At 31.6% G+C, this 15,526-nt stretch overlaps 1 protein-coding gene across 1 annotated transcript; it reads left to right on the forward strand.

Annotated features, from left to right (window-relative positions):
* The first annotated feature begins 4,192 nt into the window (after positions 1-4,192).
* On the forward strand, positions 4,193-14,450 carry LOC134722828 (perlucin-like protein). Its single transcript, XM_063586457.1, has 5 exons — positions 4,193-4,196; positions 5,271-5,359; positions 6,106-6,199; positions 10,879-11,082; positions 14,437-14,450. Exons 1-5 carry the CDS (start codon positions 4,193-4,195, stop codon positions 14,448-14,450), a joined length of 405 nt encoding a protein of 134 aa, XP_063442527.1.
* The last annotated feature ends 1,076 nt before the right edge of the window (positions 14,451-15,526 follow it).

Here is a 15,526-nt window from a genome sequence, read left to right on the forward strand (position 1 = left end):
AAAATGAGTTATCACAAGCCTGGTAGTTAGCACATATGTGTTGACACAATATATGAATGACATAGTTAAATTTATAAATTTACAGTTTGCAAATTTTGAACTCATTGAAAAATTAAGGATTTTCTTCCTCAGGCATAGATAATTCCTCAGCCTCATTTGGGATACTTTTTTGGTATTTTTGGTCCTCAAGCTCTTTAATTTTATACTTGATTTGGCTATTTCACACAATTTTTTAAAATTTATATAGTTTTGTCAATATCTCAAAATAAATACTTCTTCAAAAGTTTATAAAAATTAGTAAAAATGTTGGGTAAACCCTTATTAAAGCTGAATTTCATAATTCCAAGGAAAGTATATCATGTATATCAATGAATATAAAAAAAATGTATAGAAACATTCTAGTGGCAGTATATTATTTTCAAACCACAATTAAAATGTGTTATAAAATCTTTATAATATTGAAATATATGCATTTGAGTTGATATATTAACTCTGATATACATGTGTTATTGAATGTTGTGCATTTGAGTTAAAAAATATCATGTTTCCATATGTGTGTTTTATTTTTTTTCAAGCGGGGCAAGGACTTTTTTGTAATTAATTGAAGCGGGGCAGGAACTTTTTTTAAAATAAATTTTGGCGGGGCATAAAGTTTTTTTTTAATAAATATTTGCTGTACACCGGCCCCACCCTCAGATAAATATTGCACAGTCCCTTATCCTCACGGCCATCGCTGCAACTATCTACATACTGGTAAATAAGAGGTACTTAAATTCAACAGTACGTAAGAAAGGTGTCTTTAGCATACGACACTTAAAATTTCAAATTGTAGGATAAATTTTGTTATTTTAATGTTTGTATTCATAGTATAATGTTATAGAAAAGTGACTCTCAAAAATTTCTAGAACAAGTAGTGACCAAACTCCGTAAATGATTTCTTTTTTTTCATCAATCGCGCAATATTTATATTACGAACTGTTAAAAATTATTGCCGTGAAAGCACATTTCTTGTGAACATACCGATTTCTTTATGGTATATTTTGATTTTCTTACGGATTCTTGCAAATATTAAGTTTTTCAAGTTAAAATCGTGAAAATACTTCCAGTTTCATGTACCGTGATCTACCGTGAGAAGATATGACATAATGTATTGGACCCCGCATATTTCTGTTTAGATAAATCAATAAGTTAATTAGTCAACATACCCTTTTGAATTGCAACCGAAATTGATAATACTATGCACAGCTATTCTCAAAGGTTAAGCGAAATAGATAGCCGGGTCTAAATTAGTGCTGGTAACTATAGACGCTTTCCTTTTGTACCGGGTTGTCCTAAAAGATGTCTTCTATACTCTGAACCGGCTTTTTTCAATTTCCGCAACTTCTTTTCTATGATCATGTTTATATATAGAGTGATCAGAGAATCTAAATATTTAACATGTCACAAATCAAATAAGTTACTGTAGAATTAAGTTTTTTTAATGATTTTTTTTTTTATTTCATTTATTTTATTTTTAATTTTTCACCGGACATCGTTTGACAACTATGCCTCTCTATTCGATCCACAGTCATGTCAACAATAATCCACGAAAAAGACTAAGGAGACTAAAAGAAGTGTTAAAACAATCAACATTGAAATAAATAATATTAATTTGCATCACGTTGAAGTCGAGTTGTATTTGCGAGTAAACTGGTAATCTTAAAGGGGTTTAACGTCAGGTGTTCAATGCCTCACGTGAAGAAACGGTTCCGTTTTTGACAAAAAATTCATACCCTCCACAGGCATGTGCCAAAAAAATATTTTTCTACTATCTTGTTTGTTTATAGTTCCGTTTATCGTTGAAAGGAAATTTTGGCACATGCCTGTGGAGGGTACGAATTATCGTAAAACGTACTGAAAATCTTTGTTTTTTAAGCAATAATTACAAATCATGGCGTTTTCGAGGTTCTATTGTGACGTCAAGGAACTCGATTTTTGCCGAAAATAACATGTTTTTTGAAAACACACTTTATAATGATTATTTTAGTTGGTAATATATAACTGTAAAGGAGCATTGTTTTTTTTGTGAAAAATGGGGCCGATTTTGGCCCTTATTGCCCCTACTAAAGGGTAAATTAAGAAGCCATTATTAAAGAAAAACGATGTTTTTCAGTAGTTATTGTTTAGTGGATGGTCAACACATCCACAAATGGTTTTAATAGAAACTATCAGTTGGTGCAGAACAATTAGAGCAATGTTTACGAAAAACATACCCCCTCCCCATATAACATTGATAATAAAAAGAAACAAGAAATATATCTTATGAGATAGGCATATCTCAAAGTGAATAGTGTATTATATTTTCTGTCATAGGAACTAATTGTTTGATTAAATCTACAAAATAAGATTCAAAAATAAATTGTCCGTCTTTTGTTTATATTCGGTTTTATTCTTTAAGACTTCTTTATTTCTTATAAAACCAAATTAATGGTACAAAGAAAGATAATTTTACATATAATAACATACAGATTTTGCGCATGACTAAGTTGCAACAAAACGAGCAACAAGAATGACAGATAGGTGATCAATCTGGGGAACATACTTCTATATTGATTCTAATTAATTTACACAAATTTTTCAATACATGAATATTTTTGGAAATAAATAAAGTGCCGAATTCAAAACATTTACTCGGCTTAAATAATAAGGTTTAAGAAAAGCTCTTCGGACTTAATCGGTTTAGGTCTGCCAGGAAGTTTAAAAATGTAATTACTTTGAAATTTTTATATTAGTTCTAAATAACCTGCACCGTTCAATGAGTCGAGCTCAAAATTTTTAATTACATTAATCCCAAATGCATTACATTGTTCACTTATCACGTTATCCTCTATGTTTTTATAAAAAAGTTGTTGAACTAATGACTTCAGCAAATGAAAAAAAGTACATTTCGGTTATATAATAGTTATACAAAACCACAGCCTACTAGCTTTGCTGAGAATGCATTTTTGATTATCAAATGGGCGAAATTCTATAACTAGCTCATGCATGATAGTTTTCATCCAACTGTATAGATGATAAAATTGAAAATGGAAATGGGGAATGTGTTAAAGAGACAACAACCCGACCAAAGAAAAAAACAACAGCAGAAGGTCACCAATAGGTTTTCAATGTATCTATTCAGGTGTTTGCTTTTCAAAATGCTCTTTCGGAGATATATCTAAGTTCTAATAAGCCTTAAATACAATCTGACAATTCTTTACCATGTTGAATTCGCAACGAAAGATGATTTTTTTTTGGTGTTTTTGTGTGTGATGTTTTCAATGGTTATTGCAGAACTGAATGTTCATAAATATGTCTTTGTAACTACAAAAGACAGAAGAATTCTTCCTAGCAGTACATCACTCATAAAGCAAAGAACACTATCTCCAGCAGCTTGTGCGTCATCGTGCTCCATTCATTATTGTTGCTATGCTAGTTATGACACGAAAACCAAACACTGCTACTAAGATGAATCTTTATAGATTCACTTATATTAAATAAAAATACAGGTAAGTTTTTTGTTTTACTTGATTTTGAAATAATTTTTATCTCTTGTTTTATAACGGGTTGATGAAAATTAAGTATAAATATGTTAACAATCCCTGTGTTTGCCTTTAAAAATATCAAAGAGATGGACATAAAATCATTAAACCTGTTTTTTTATAAAAAGTTTAAGCCATGCCGAAAAAGCAAGCCTCGATGTGTATTTCTAGTTGTAAGTTTGCAAAGTATTGTAATACCAGTAAAGTCAGCAATGTTAAGGCACAGATGTACCCGGTACCAACATTTTTAATCACAAAAATAAAAAAAACTCCGATGAAAATTCAAAATGGAAAGTACTAAATCAAATAGCAACTTCAAAAGCTCGAACACATCAAACGAATGGATAACAACTGCCATATGTCTGACTAGGTACAGTCCTTTTCTATTGATGGCTTTAACTTTATTTTTCAGATTGTCTTTTAAGGTCTTGTGATGTCTAATTGATGTCTATCTTGCATGCCGGTAATGAAAAGCTTTTATATGACAAAATTTCATATTCTGTCTTGTATAAGGGTAAGATAGTTTCAATATTTGGATTGCTTATTAATGTATTGAATACAATTCTCATCCACCATTAAACATCTTATACATAAAACTTTTTACTGATGTTTAATCAGTCACAAAATTTAACATGGGTAAGTCAGGAATGTGTGCCTTTTTATCAGGAACAATAGACAACGAGTTACCCTGAAGATATTTAATTCACCTTCTATAGGAGAGGGGCAGTGTGTTTTCTGTTCTATTTTGTGCGTCCGTTCGTTCGTTCCCTCATTTGTCCGTTCGTTTGTTCTTCCGTTTGTCCGTTCGTCCGTCTGTCCCGCTTCAGGTTAAAAATTTTGGTCCCCAATTCCACGGTCCACTGAACATAGAATATGATAGTACAAGTTTATGTTAAAGTTTTTGGTCAAGGTAGTTTTTGATGCAGATGAAGTCCAGTCAACTTGAAACTTTATATACGTTCCCTATGCTATTATCTTTCTAATTTAAATTCCAAATTAGAGTTTTCACCCCAATTTCATGGTCCACAGAACATAGACAATAATAGTGCGAGTGGGGCATTCGTGTACTATGGAAACATTCTTGTTTTTTTTAAGTAAATTACTTTCCTTAGTTTTTTAAAACTTTCTCAGATGGATATTTGAAAATATGTTGTGAAATTATCAATGAAAATGCTTAAAATTTGGCTCTTACTAAAAAGATGATATCAACATGTCTGTGTAAGAAGATACCACTAGTGCTGTGCTAGTTAAATCAATTCTAAGGTTTTCATTGCCAAAGATTTGGAATATATAAAGCAAGATGTTCGCTTTAGTTCAATTAAAATCCGCTTTAATACTAGTAAAGGAATATAGAAGTGACGATTAATTCAGGAGTTTTAAACTCCAGTTTCAATTGATTGAAAAAAAAACAATATAGATGTACGTCTTCGATTTACCCCATTGAATTTTATAGTTGAGTAAGGTAATGAAATGTTGCTTTTTGAAAAACAACATGTTAAAAAAAACCACTACCATGTGACATACATTGTACGACGACGTATTGCTTCTCGTTACTTTTTAATCGAATCTACGAAAAAAGCGTACGATTTTTTTTATGAAACGGTAATAATCTTATGATTAGACAAACGACTGACGTAAACTCTGTATACACGGATGAATGTTCCTGTTATTTGATCAATGTTCTGTAGTTATTTCATTCTTTACTTTCAGTTTCATTTGCATGTCCAAACAGATGGTTAAAGTACGAAAATAAATGCTACTACTTTAGCGATGAGGAAAAAACGTGGGACCAAGCTAGGGTTTGTATTATGTTTTTTTTATGGACATGATAAATTGCTACTGACATTCTTACATCCTTTATTATTGTTACATTTTGAAAGAGGTGAAAACTAGATTCATTTATGAAAATAGAATACAAATATGAGACTAATATACATCAGACATGCATATAATCTAATATTTAATTTCTAGTTTATATTGTAGTAAGACAATATGTCACCCATTATTCGTAAATGTTATATGTTCAGTATGTTTGCAAGGTAGTTGACGGGTTTCAATATATCGCCTACCAGTGATTGCCAGTGATGAAACAAATAAGCAAAATATTAAAAAAATTACTGATACCAGCATGCTCATTGCAACTTTGGTATCTGTCGATTAGGATTTAACCAATAGAATACTTGACTTATAGTTATCAATTTGATACTAATGTTTTGATCCAATGATTTAATTATTAACCTTGGATCCCATTGACAAATATTGAAGACAAAAGTCGTACATAACACCAGAATATTATTTATAAAAGATATATGATACATTCTCGATAGTCTAGGAAAATATAAAATGTATCTAACGAGCTTAAGTAACGACAAGAAAGGCAATAATTGGATTCACTTCACGTTTACAATCCATTTATCTATACTGATTCATATTTTACAGTTTTGCACATTTATTGAAAGCATATAAATTCTTATTTTTACATGATATAAGGCAATATGAACGACCAGTTAAATCTCGTAATACCATTTGATGTCTGTTATTATAGCTGACGTGCGAGTATAATAGAAGTAAGCTAGTAGAAGTCGGTTCTAGTTGTGAAAACGACTTTGTGAAGATGACAGCAGCTGTATATGACAAATGTATGTATATTAAATGCAATGTACTTAATGTTTAATAATGAGTATATACATAATATACTGCAACGTCATGAATCACCAAGAAAGTAACGGTAACGGTTTTATTTTTTTTCCCCTTTTCATGTACAGTAAGACCATTCCAGATTTGTTAAATTTGCATAAATCGTATTTTACATGTATTAAGTCATTAATATATTATTTTTAAAAGCTAAAACATTTTGGTATAACGAATATTGATTGATGATAATTAATCATCTATATCATTAAGTGTATTTCCTTCACATGTAAACATCTTTGCTCAGCTGCAGTTTACGGATATGAATATCCGATAAATTAATATGCATTCATATACCACAGTGTAGATACTATTCTGTACGCTTTCCGGAAGTCGCGATTTTCGAAGCGAGAACTTTTTGGATCACATTTTAAATTTGTTGGATATACTATATTAAACGGTAAGATGTTCATCTGTACATTGCTTAATGATTAATTATTAATTCAGCTGACATCGATATTCACAAATGGTTTATAATCAAGAGATTTTCAAGTGCATCACTAAGGAAAAGCAGTCGGTGAACCTAAAAACAATCTTTTTGCACCCTTACGGTACAAATTAACGTAAAATCCAGACTTAATTTACTTAATAAAGTATATTCTAAGTGGTGGTAAAAGTTTCAGCCAGATCTTTGAAGCCAGAAATAAGAAAATTACACTTGTTTGGATTTATCACTGTACGATCAGTCTCGCTTGTATATTTTGAAACTGTATGATAAGTCTTTATTTCACTGTATTATAGTAGTGATTTCAAAGTTATTTACGATACATTAGAAGATGGCATTTTTCTAAAGAACACACATGTATTTTAAAAATTCACATCCTGTAAACTTTTCAAACATTTTTTAGCTTGATAGGGTGTACTCGACTTACTACATTAAGTATAATGATGTTTGAATGTGAATGAAATAGAAGAAGGTTTGTTTGTTTATAGAAGTTTCAGAAATGTCCTCCGTTATACTTACAATTGTACAAACACACTGATTTAATTGTTATATAAAAATGCATGAATTTACAAACATTCGAGGCCGAACTGTAGCCTATAATTGATCACAGTTCCTTCACTTTGTTTTGGATGTAGATCTGCCTCTTTCACACTCAATTGTACACCACTTTGTAAAGCGATGGTTTATAGTGATAATGAAGTCCGTCTTTCCGTTCGTCCGTTGGACCGGTACATGTTTCGCCGGTTTTGCAAGCGCATCTTCTCATAAACCACTTAATATACATAGGGGTTTCCAGACATTTTTAAATGGAGAGGGGGTCCAATCCAGGAGAAAAGAGGATTCCAAATATATGTTCCCATACAAATGCATTGAAAGTTAAAAAAGAGTTTCAAACCGCCGGATCCCAATTTTCCTGAATCCGTCACTGGTATAACTATTAATTATTTTTTCTCGGATTCCGTATCATAAATTATAATATAAAAAAGAAGATGTGGTATGATTGCCAATGAGACAACTGTCCACAAGAGATCAAAATAACACAGACATTAACAAATATAGATCACCGTATGGCCTTCAACAATAAGCAAAGCCAATATCACAAAGTAAGCTATAAAATGCCCCGAAATGACAATGTAAAACAATTCAAACGAGAAAATTAGCGGCCTTATTTATATAAAAAAGGAATGTATTTCGAATTTTATCAAAAATCTTTTATGGGGTTTCTTTATATAAGATATGGACTTGAACATTGCATTATATGGGGGCACCCATCAGGTTTTTCCAACTGTGACTTCCAAAACCAGTTGTTAAACTTTTCTAAAATTGCTCCATTTTTACTCTATTAATGTATTATGGACCTTCTATTTCGAATTTTTGGTGAGAATATTTTTGATGTTTCTATATCTAAAATACGGGCTTTGTCATAAACTTATATTGGGCGTACCTATTTTATATCCACAACTTCCTTCAGACACTTGTCATAACTCAATGAATCTTTTTCAGATTCCTGATCATTTAATTCAATTGTGTACCTCTTATTTTGGTTTTTCGAAAAATCATCATTTTTTTATTTCCATGATAAGGACTTTTCCATTACCTTATTGGGTGGTACCCGTTTACTATATGCAACTTTTAAAAACTTACCATATACTAGTATTTATAAAACTTAATCATATTCGTTATTAAATGATGCCATTGTGCACCTATGATTTAGTTTTTCTGGTGGTTTATTTTTTTCCAAAACATGGACTATAAAAGTGGCGGGGTATAATTTCGTTAATTCTTTCCTCAATACCTTAATTTTTAAAGCAAAGCTTTCTCTGTCTATTTTTTGTCATTTTAAAAGAGACAGGCTTGATGTATGTTATCACTAATTGGTCAACGGCAGATGGTGTAAATAGTCTTTACAAATGTAATAGTTAAACAGATAGCTGCAACGACACTCTAATACAAAGTCCACAAGCGGATCATGTATTGCTTTTTAGGCATTTGATTTTAAGTAAGACTGACGGAACAAAAATATAATTATTTTGCCGTCTATTAAAATCATCAGAAATATATTTGTATTGTCTGATGAAAGAAATCACACGTTATAGTTCCATGGACACAATCATAATATCACATAGACACGTATATACCTTCAAATTGCCTTTGTTTTTCAGTTAAGGTCGTTAAAAACTTCCATTTATTGTTGTTTTTTTCTTCAAAATCACGACTGATCATACAGTCAAAAAATCTGAAATCTCTACTAGAATACAGTCAGTTTTAGACTGATCGTACAGTAATTTATTTGGGGATCCTCAAGGAAAACATATTTTTTATTTGAAATACGAACATTCTACTTAAATACGGTAGGAATATTGAAACAGTATATATTTTACTGTTAACTGACGAAATATTTGCAATAAAAGATTATTTGCTTTTTACTACGAGAGCAAAATTGTCAATCGATTTCACTTTTTTCTACGAAGTTGGTGTGATGCACACGTATATTTTATATTCTACTGCATGTTTTTGTTACAGTTACTCATATTTATGATGTTATACATACATTTAAGATGTGCAAAGCACTTTATAGATATAGGAGTAAAAAGATTATGAGAAAAGGCACCAAAACAAAACCGTTCTGTTGACCAGTTTGAAATCCTCGCTTCGAAAATCGCGACTTCCGGATAGCGTACAGAATAGTATCTACACTGTGTATACTAATAAAATTTATACGCATCATTTCTTGTTATTGTTTATCTATATTGCTTATAATAATACAATGCAAAGATGACCCTTGATTGTTCTTGACCATGTTTACCATATTTAAATTGCATCTGTAATAATCTACATTATTCTTCTAATGTGAAAATAGTTTGTTGTTTTCTACATACATTAAATTTGAATAACTCTTAGGCCGTGTTCACATGGACCTAAACTCGGTGTTGTGTTAGTGTAACTCACACATAAACTAAACATCATTAAGTTCTCATTGATAAAACTCAATGTTTACATTTAGTGTAAATCATGTTTTGTCTACATGCAGTCGATAGTCGATGTAGGCCTTGTGTAGGTTAAGTGTACACAAAACTAGGCATTCAGAACTTTTATTTTCCCATGTATATTTAAAAAAAGAAGCGATTTTTATTTAAAATTGATACTTATAACACTTATTAATAAAGTTCTTTGCAGAAATATTTGTCTAAACTTGATATGTTTATTTGTTATAATTTTTTTTACGTAGCCTTATATTAACCCCTTATCAAGACAAACAAGACTCATCCATCATCATTGCCAAACCCATAATTCATTTGAAAAGGTCTTCCCGAATCGACTTGACGTACACACCGCTGACAGAAATATTTGCCACTGGTCTTTACTCAAACAACGATTCACTCATAAATGCATTACTGAAAAAGGGTGAGGCTAATTGTTTGTTTGTGCATTATCTCAAGTGCGTTAAAATACAGTTAGTTAAAAACATAACCCCCTCCTTTTGCTAAATACTCCTTGGAGAAAAATACCATTTGAAACAAACAGAAAAGATAGAAATGTAGTGATCCTTAACATCGCAATTCTATTTCTTCGTATGTTCTATAAGCAAGCTGATGCAGCCTACGTTTTTAATGCGTAATCGAGACATCTGAGTCAGAATTTTTTCTCTGGCGAAAACTTATATTTTTTTTTCTTCTATGGTACCAATTCAATATTTGACACTATAATGTATGGGCAAACTTTGGATTCAGAACATTTGTTCATTCTAATCATCAGTATGACCCGATTTTTTAAAAATCAAATTGTTGTAAAATCACCCCCCTTTTTGTAAGGTCAAATGGTCGTTCCCTAACTGCTGGAAAAGTTGTTCGAAAATGTGAATTCTGTTCTACGTAATGAACATTTAAATGACATATAGTTTACAAGTGTGAACAAAATTTATGTACAGGTAGCTAAACAAGGTGTATAGATGTGAACAAATTTAATGTGAAACTAGTGTGCATTACATTAAACCAAATGTAAACATTTTTACTGTACACAGCGTTTGGTGTGAACACGGCCTTAGTCTTTAGTTTTCTATGTTGTGTCTCCTGTACTATTATTTGTCTGTTTGTCTTTTTATTTTAAGCCATGGCGTTGTCACTTCATTTTCGATCTATGAGTTCGACTGTCCTTTTGGTATCTTTCGTCCTTCTTTTGTAGCTTACTGGCTAGATGGAAGTGACAGACAAAGTGAAGGTTCTTGGATGTGGGTCAGTAGTCTAACAAAATTTGCATTTGCTGATTGGTATGCAACAGAACCAAGTAACCATGCAGGGGAAAATTGTTTTCGCATCACGATGCACTTAGACTTCCAATGGGGGGATGCCTTATGTAGCGCCCAACTCAGATTCATATGTGAAAAAAGTAAGTTTAAATTTAAAGTGTATTCAATCTTTTTTTTACCTGAAACCTTCAACGCTTTATAAAATTTGTACGTGTAGGTTAACAATTTCTAACAACTATAATATAACTACACGTGAATCCCTTTAAGATATGAAGCCAATGATCAATCAGTGTTTCACACTGTTTGATAATAAAAAAGTGCAAAAGACATGATTTTACTAACTTACTTAAAGGATGATCGTCTTACCTGTCCATCGCACTTGAGATATTACTATGGTTCTTGTAAGTTGCATGCAAAATTAAGCATCGTCATATAATATTTCAAAGAATGTATAAATGAGGTTTTAATGATTGTTGCTAGTTTTGTTTTTGTTTCGTTTTTTGCTGTCAAATATTTGGACTTAAATTCTAACCATTATATCCCTCCTTTTTTTAAAAGTTCCATTACCTACACTTAAAAAAGCTATTTTAAGTGTCCATGTTAAATGTATGGAAAATTAAGACAGAATCATTTGCCGCCAAATTTTTCAAAGGTTTGTATCAGTAAAATGAGGATATGTTCACTTGATTCTGGGTTAAAGATTTATTTTATATAAACTATCTATTTATAACAAACTTTTAAAATATTCATATTTTACAACATATAGTAAACATTCGAAAGAACACGTAGTATTTTCTATAATGTATGATTTTTTTTACCAGTCCTAAAAATTGGAATATGGTTTTAGGATTTTCCTATATTTTTGCACCAAGCACGACTGAAAAATTGTACATATATTGTTAAAATGAAAATATAAAAAAGATGTGGTATGATTGCCAATGAGACAACTGTCCACTATAGACCAAAATGACACAGACATTATCAACTATAGGTCACCGTACGGCCTTCAACAATGAGCAAAGCCCTTACCACATAATTAGCTATCAAAGGCCCCGATATGACAATGTTAAAAAATTCAAACGAGAAAACTAACGGTATTATTTATGTAAAAAAATGAACGAAAAAAAATATGTAACACATACACAAACGACAACCACTGAATTACAGGCTCCTGACTTGAGACAGGCACATACATAAATAATGTAGCAGGGTTAAACATGTTAGCGGGATCCCAACCCTCCCCTAACCTGGGACAGTGGTATAACAGTACAACATAAGAAGGAACTAGAAAAGTCAGTTGAAAAGGATTAACTCATCAGATGGACAAATGTACGTGGCCGGGTATTTGTGCATCCCGACAAAAAAAACCCGCTAGTAACAGATTTGAGAGTACTCGCAGTTATCTGACAGCTAGTTCAAAGCCACTAACAACTAATAAAAAATCATACACCTAAGCCTTAAATATCAGTCCTTACACATCTAACAGCCAATTGATTTAGTGAAAAGACGTCATAAACAGTCAGAGGAAAAGATGACCTTGTGCAATGCCAAGTTACAGGTATAGCCAGATTGTAGATCCATGAATGTGTATATGTATATAACACACTAATAATATTCAGTTTGCTTTTAATTTAGTGATAACAACTGTTAATATGTAAGCTTTTAGAATAAGTTTATTTAAAGGAGCGATAAGATTACAAGGATCATTTCTAAATTTCCAGGAACGGTTAACAACATTTCGGTAAAAATGAGGATGTGCTATTTCATTTGAAATAAGTTTTCTACAGGTACAACCAAACTATGGTAACGATATACCTGGTTTAATAATTTACTAGTAAAACATAGATTGCGTTCGTTAAAATCAAAAACGTCACAACAGACACGGGCATGGCGAACGGGCTGTGAAATATAAGCACCGTAAGATGGTGCCAAAGGAACATCACAATCTAAATATGGAAAATTAATAATAGGGAAAAATCCCTTTTGTCGTAAATTTTAGGGTGGATTTTCCCGTTTAAAACCGTTTAAGTCTGACATTGTGTCGATATAATTTTAATGCTATAACTACATCTTGGTCAATACCCCTATCTGAATTTGTTGTACTCGAGGGTTTCATGTGGTAAGTAGTTAAAATAGCGGTAACCGCACGACTGTATACGCTAGATATAAAGTTAACGTCAATATCTTTGCTGCTGGACAAATCTACAGGATAATTTTTAACTTGATAAAAAAAGGCAACATAAGTATACCGCTGTTCGAAAGACATAAATCAATTTAGAGAAAACAAATCCTGTTACCAAATTAAAACCGAGGGAAACACATCAACTATAAGAGGAAAACAACGAAACAACAGAAAAACAAAAGTGAACAAAAACAAAACACAATGCAACACACACAGAAACGTAATATAAAATAACAACTGCATTTTTCTAATATGGTATATAGGACATTTAAAGGAAACATGGTGGGTCGAACCTGGTTTTGTGCCAAGCCAAACCTCACATCTTTAGGTGGCACGGTAGTATTTGCATTCCATAATTTAGGTTGCTCTTTTGTGTACCCTACCTAAGTCAATGTATCTGAACAGTGTGATTGGACAAAAAAACATTATCAACTGAACACACTTTCTGAAACTGAGGAATGAATCAGGTGTAGAAAAATATGAAAAAAATTTACAAACAGATTAAAATGATTTTTTGAGAATTTTTTTAAATTGTGTATTCACTGCATGATAGAAGATCTAAAAGCACTAGTGGCCTTAGTTTTTCAAAATAGCAAAAAAAGTAAACCCTCATGGGATTCGTTTTTCCTTATGTGCTGATTTGACGCTTTTGAAATCATCTTAGTTATCAAAAGTACCAGGATTATAATTTAGTACGCCAGACGCGCGTTTCGTCTACATAAGACTCATCAGTGACGCTCAAAACAAAAATATTTATAAAGCCAAACAATTACAAAGTTGAAGAGCATTGAGGTTTCGAAATTTCAAAAAAATGTGCCAAATACGGCTAAGGTAATCTATGTCTGGGATAAGACAATCCTTAGTTTTTCGAAAAATTCAAAGTTTTAATAACAGGAAATTTATAAAAATGACCACATTATTGATATTAATGATACCCTCGGGGACGGTAAAACCTTCGAGCAAAACGCATTTTGCTTGTTCAAATTTCGTCTATTCGTTTGATTCTATTATGTTTTATCAGCCTTTTTGCGTTATAAGTTTAGTTTTTTTTAAATGAATTTTTATTGCCCTCTAAACAAGCCGGAGCCTTATCTTAGTTATTTTTATTACGCGATTAACAATATGAGTCTTCGTTAACTTGTGTTAAAAAATTAACATTGCTTTATATAAAATAAAATTGAAAATAGAAATGGGTAATGTGGCAAAGAGACCCGACCATAATTTGTTTTTATGTTTTGTTACGGCTTACTTAAAGTTGATACTTTCCTTGTACGTTATTTACTTCTAAGTGTTCAATATATTTCTCTTTCAGGGTCGAGTAATTGAATTGGAAAAGGATAAGACCTAGCACATATAGCAGAAAGTAGCAGCAAACACTTTTTGAATATCGTTGCATTAGTTGTGATGTCAGGATTAATGCAATGCATTTCTTTTTCAAATAACGATGCAATGATTGATTTCTTTTGTTTGTTAATTATTTTAACTGAAGAGTCATAGGTAATGTTGAAATATCATCATTACAATCATGAAATCAGACCCGTTAAGATTATATAATTTTATATTTCTACGATTGATATATATATATAAATATAGTTCTTTCAGGTCTTTTGATCTAAAGTTGGATGGGTCATTTAAATGCGGACACTTGAACCTCATTTTATTTTACAGTTTAAAAGTATATGTTAAATTAAAGCCATATACCCGAGCGCGCCTATTCCTGAACAAGGGTTATCACCGTGTAGAACGCCACATGCGGGGTGTCGGCTTTGTTTGACATGGGGTGGCAATTTTGAAGCGACGAAAAAGTAACAAGGTAAGTTAAAGCATCAAAATTCCTCATTTTTAGAACTCTCAGTATCATATAATGTATTGCACAGAAGGAACCTCAACATAATCTATTTTCTGAAAGCAGAAGCAGTCGTTTTCAGTGCTCAGTTTTCTCAAACACCTCGCCCTAGTTTTCCGTGTTGCAGATTTTGAGGCTTGAATATGCTAATTTCGGTATAAAAACTACTTTACACAACTACCCTCCGTATCATTTATATAGAATTGTATTCCTCTCATTTACTTATACAAAATACCTCTTTCTTAGTTAAAATTAATTGGTTTTAAAACTGTTATTCATCAAAATATAAAGTGTCGCTCGGGGTGTCAGATTGTGCGTCGTAAGGGGTAGAGTCTTGTCATAAAAAAATGCATATTTGCATGTAAATTTGTCTTCATATGATACATTTTATTTCAAAAACATCTATTTTACCATGACAAAACAAGGATTTTTCATTTAGCCTGTTTTTGGTCTTATAACATATCTACTTTACCATGACAAAATAGTAAAAAATGGCTTAAAATATTTAGTTTTCAAGCTGGTATACGATTTCTTTTCCCTTTAAGTCACTATCATG

The sequence above is a fragment of the Mytilus trossulus genome, chromosome 6, assembly GCF_036588685.1.
Source record: "Mytilus trossulus isolate FHL-02 chromosome 6, PNRI_Mtr1.1.1.hap1, whole genome shotgun sequence".
In the NCBI taxonomy this organism is placed as follows: domain Eukaryota; kingdom Metazoa; phylum Mollusca; class Bivalvia; order Mytilida; family Mytilidae; genus Mytilus; species Mytilus trossulus.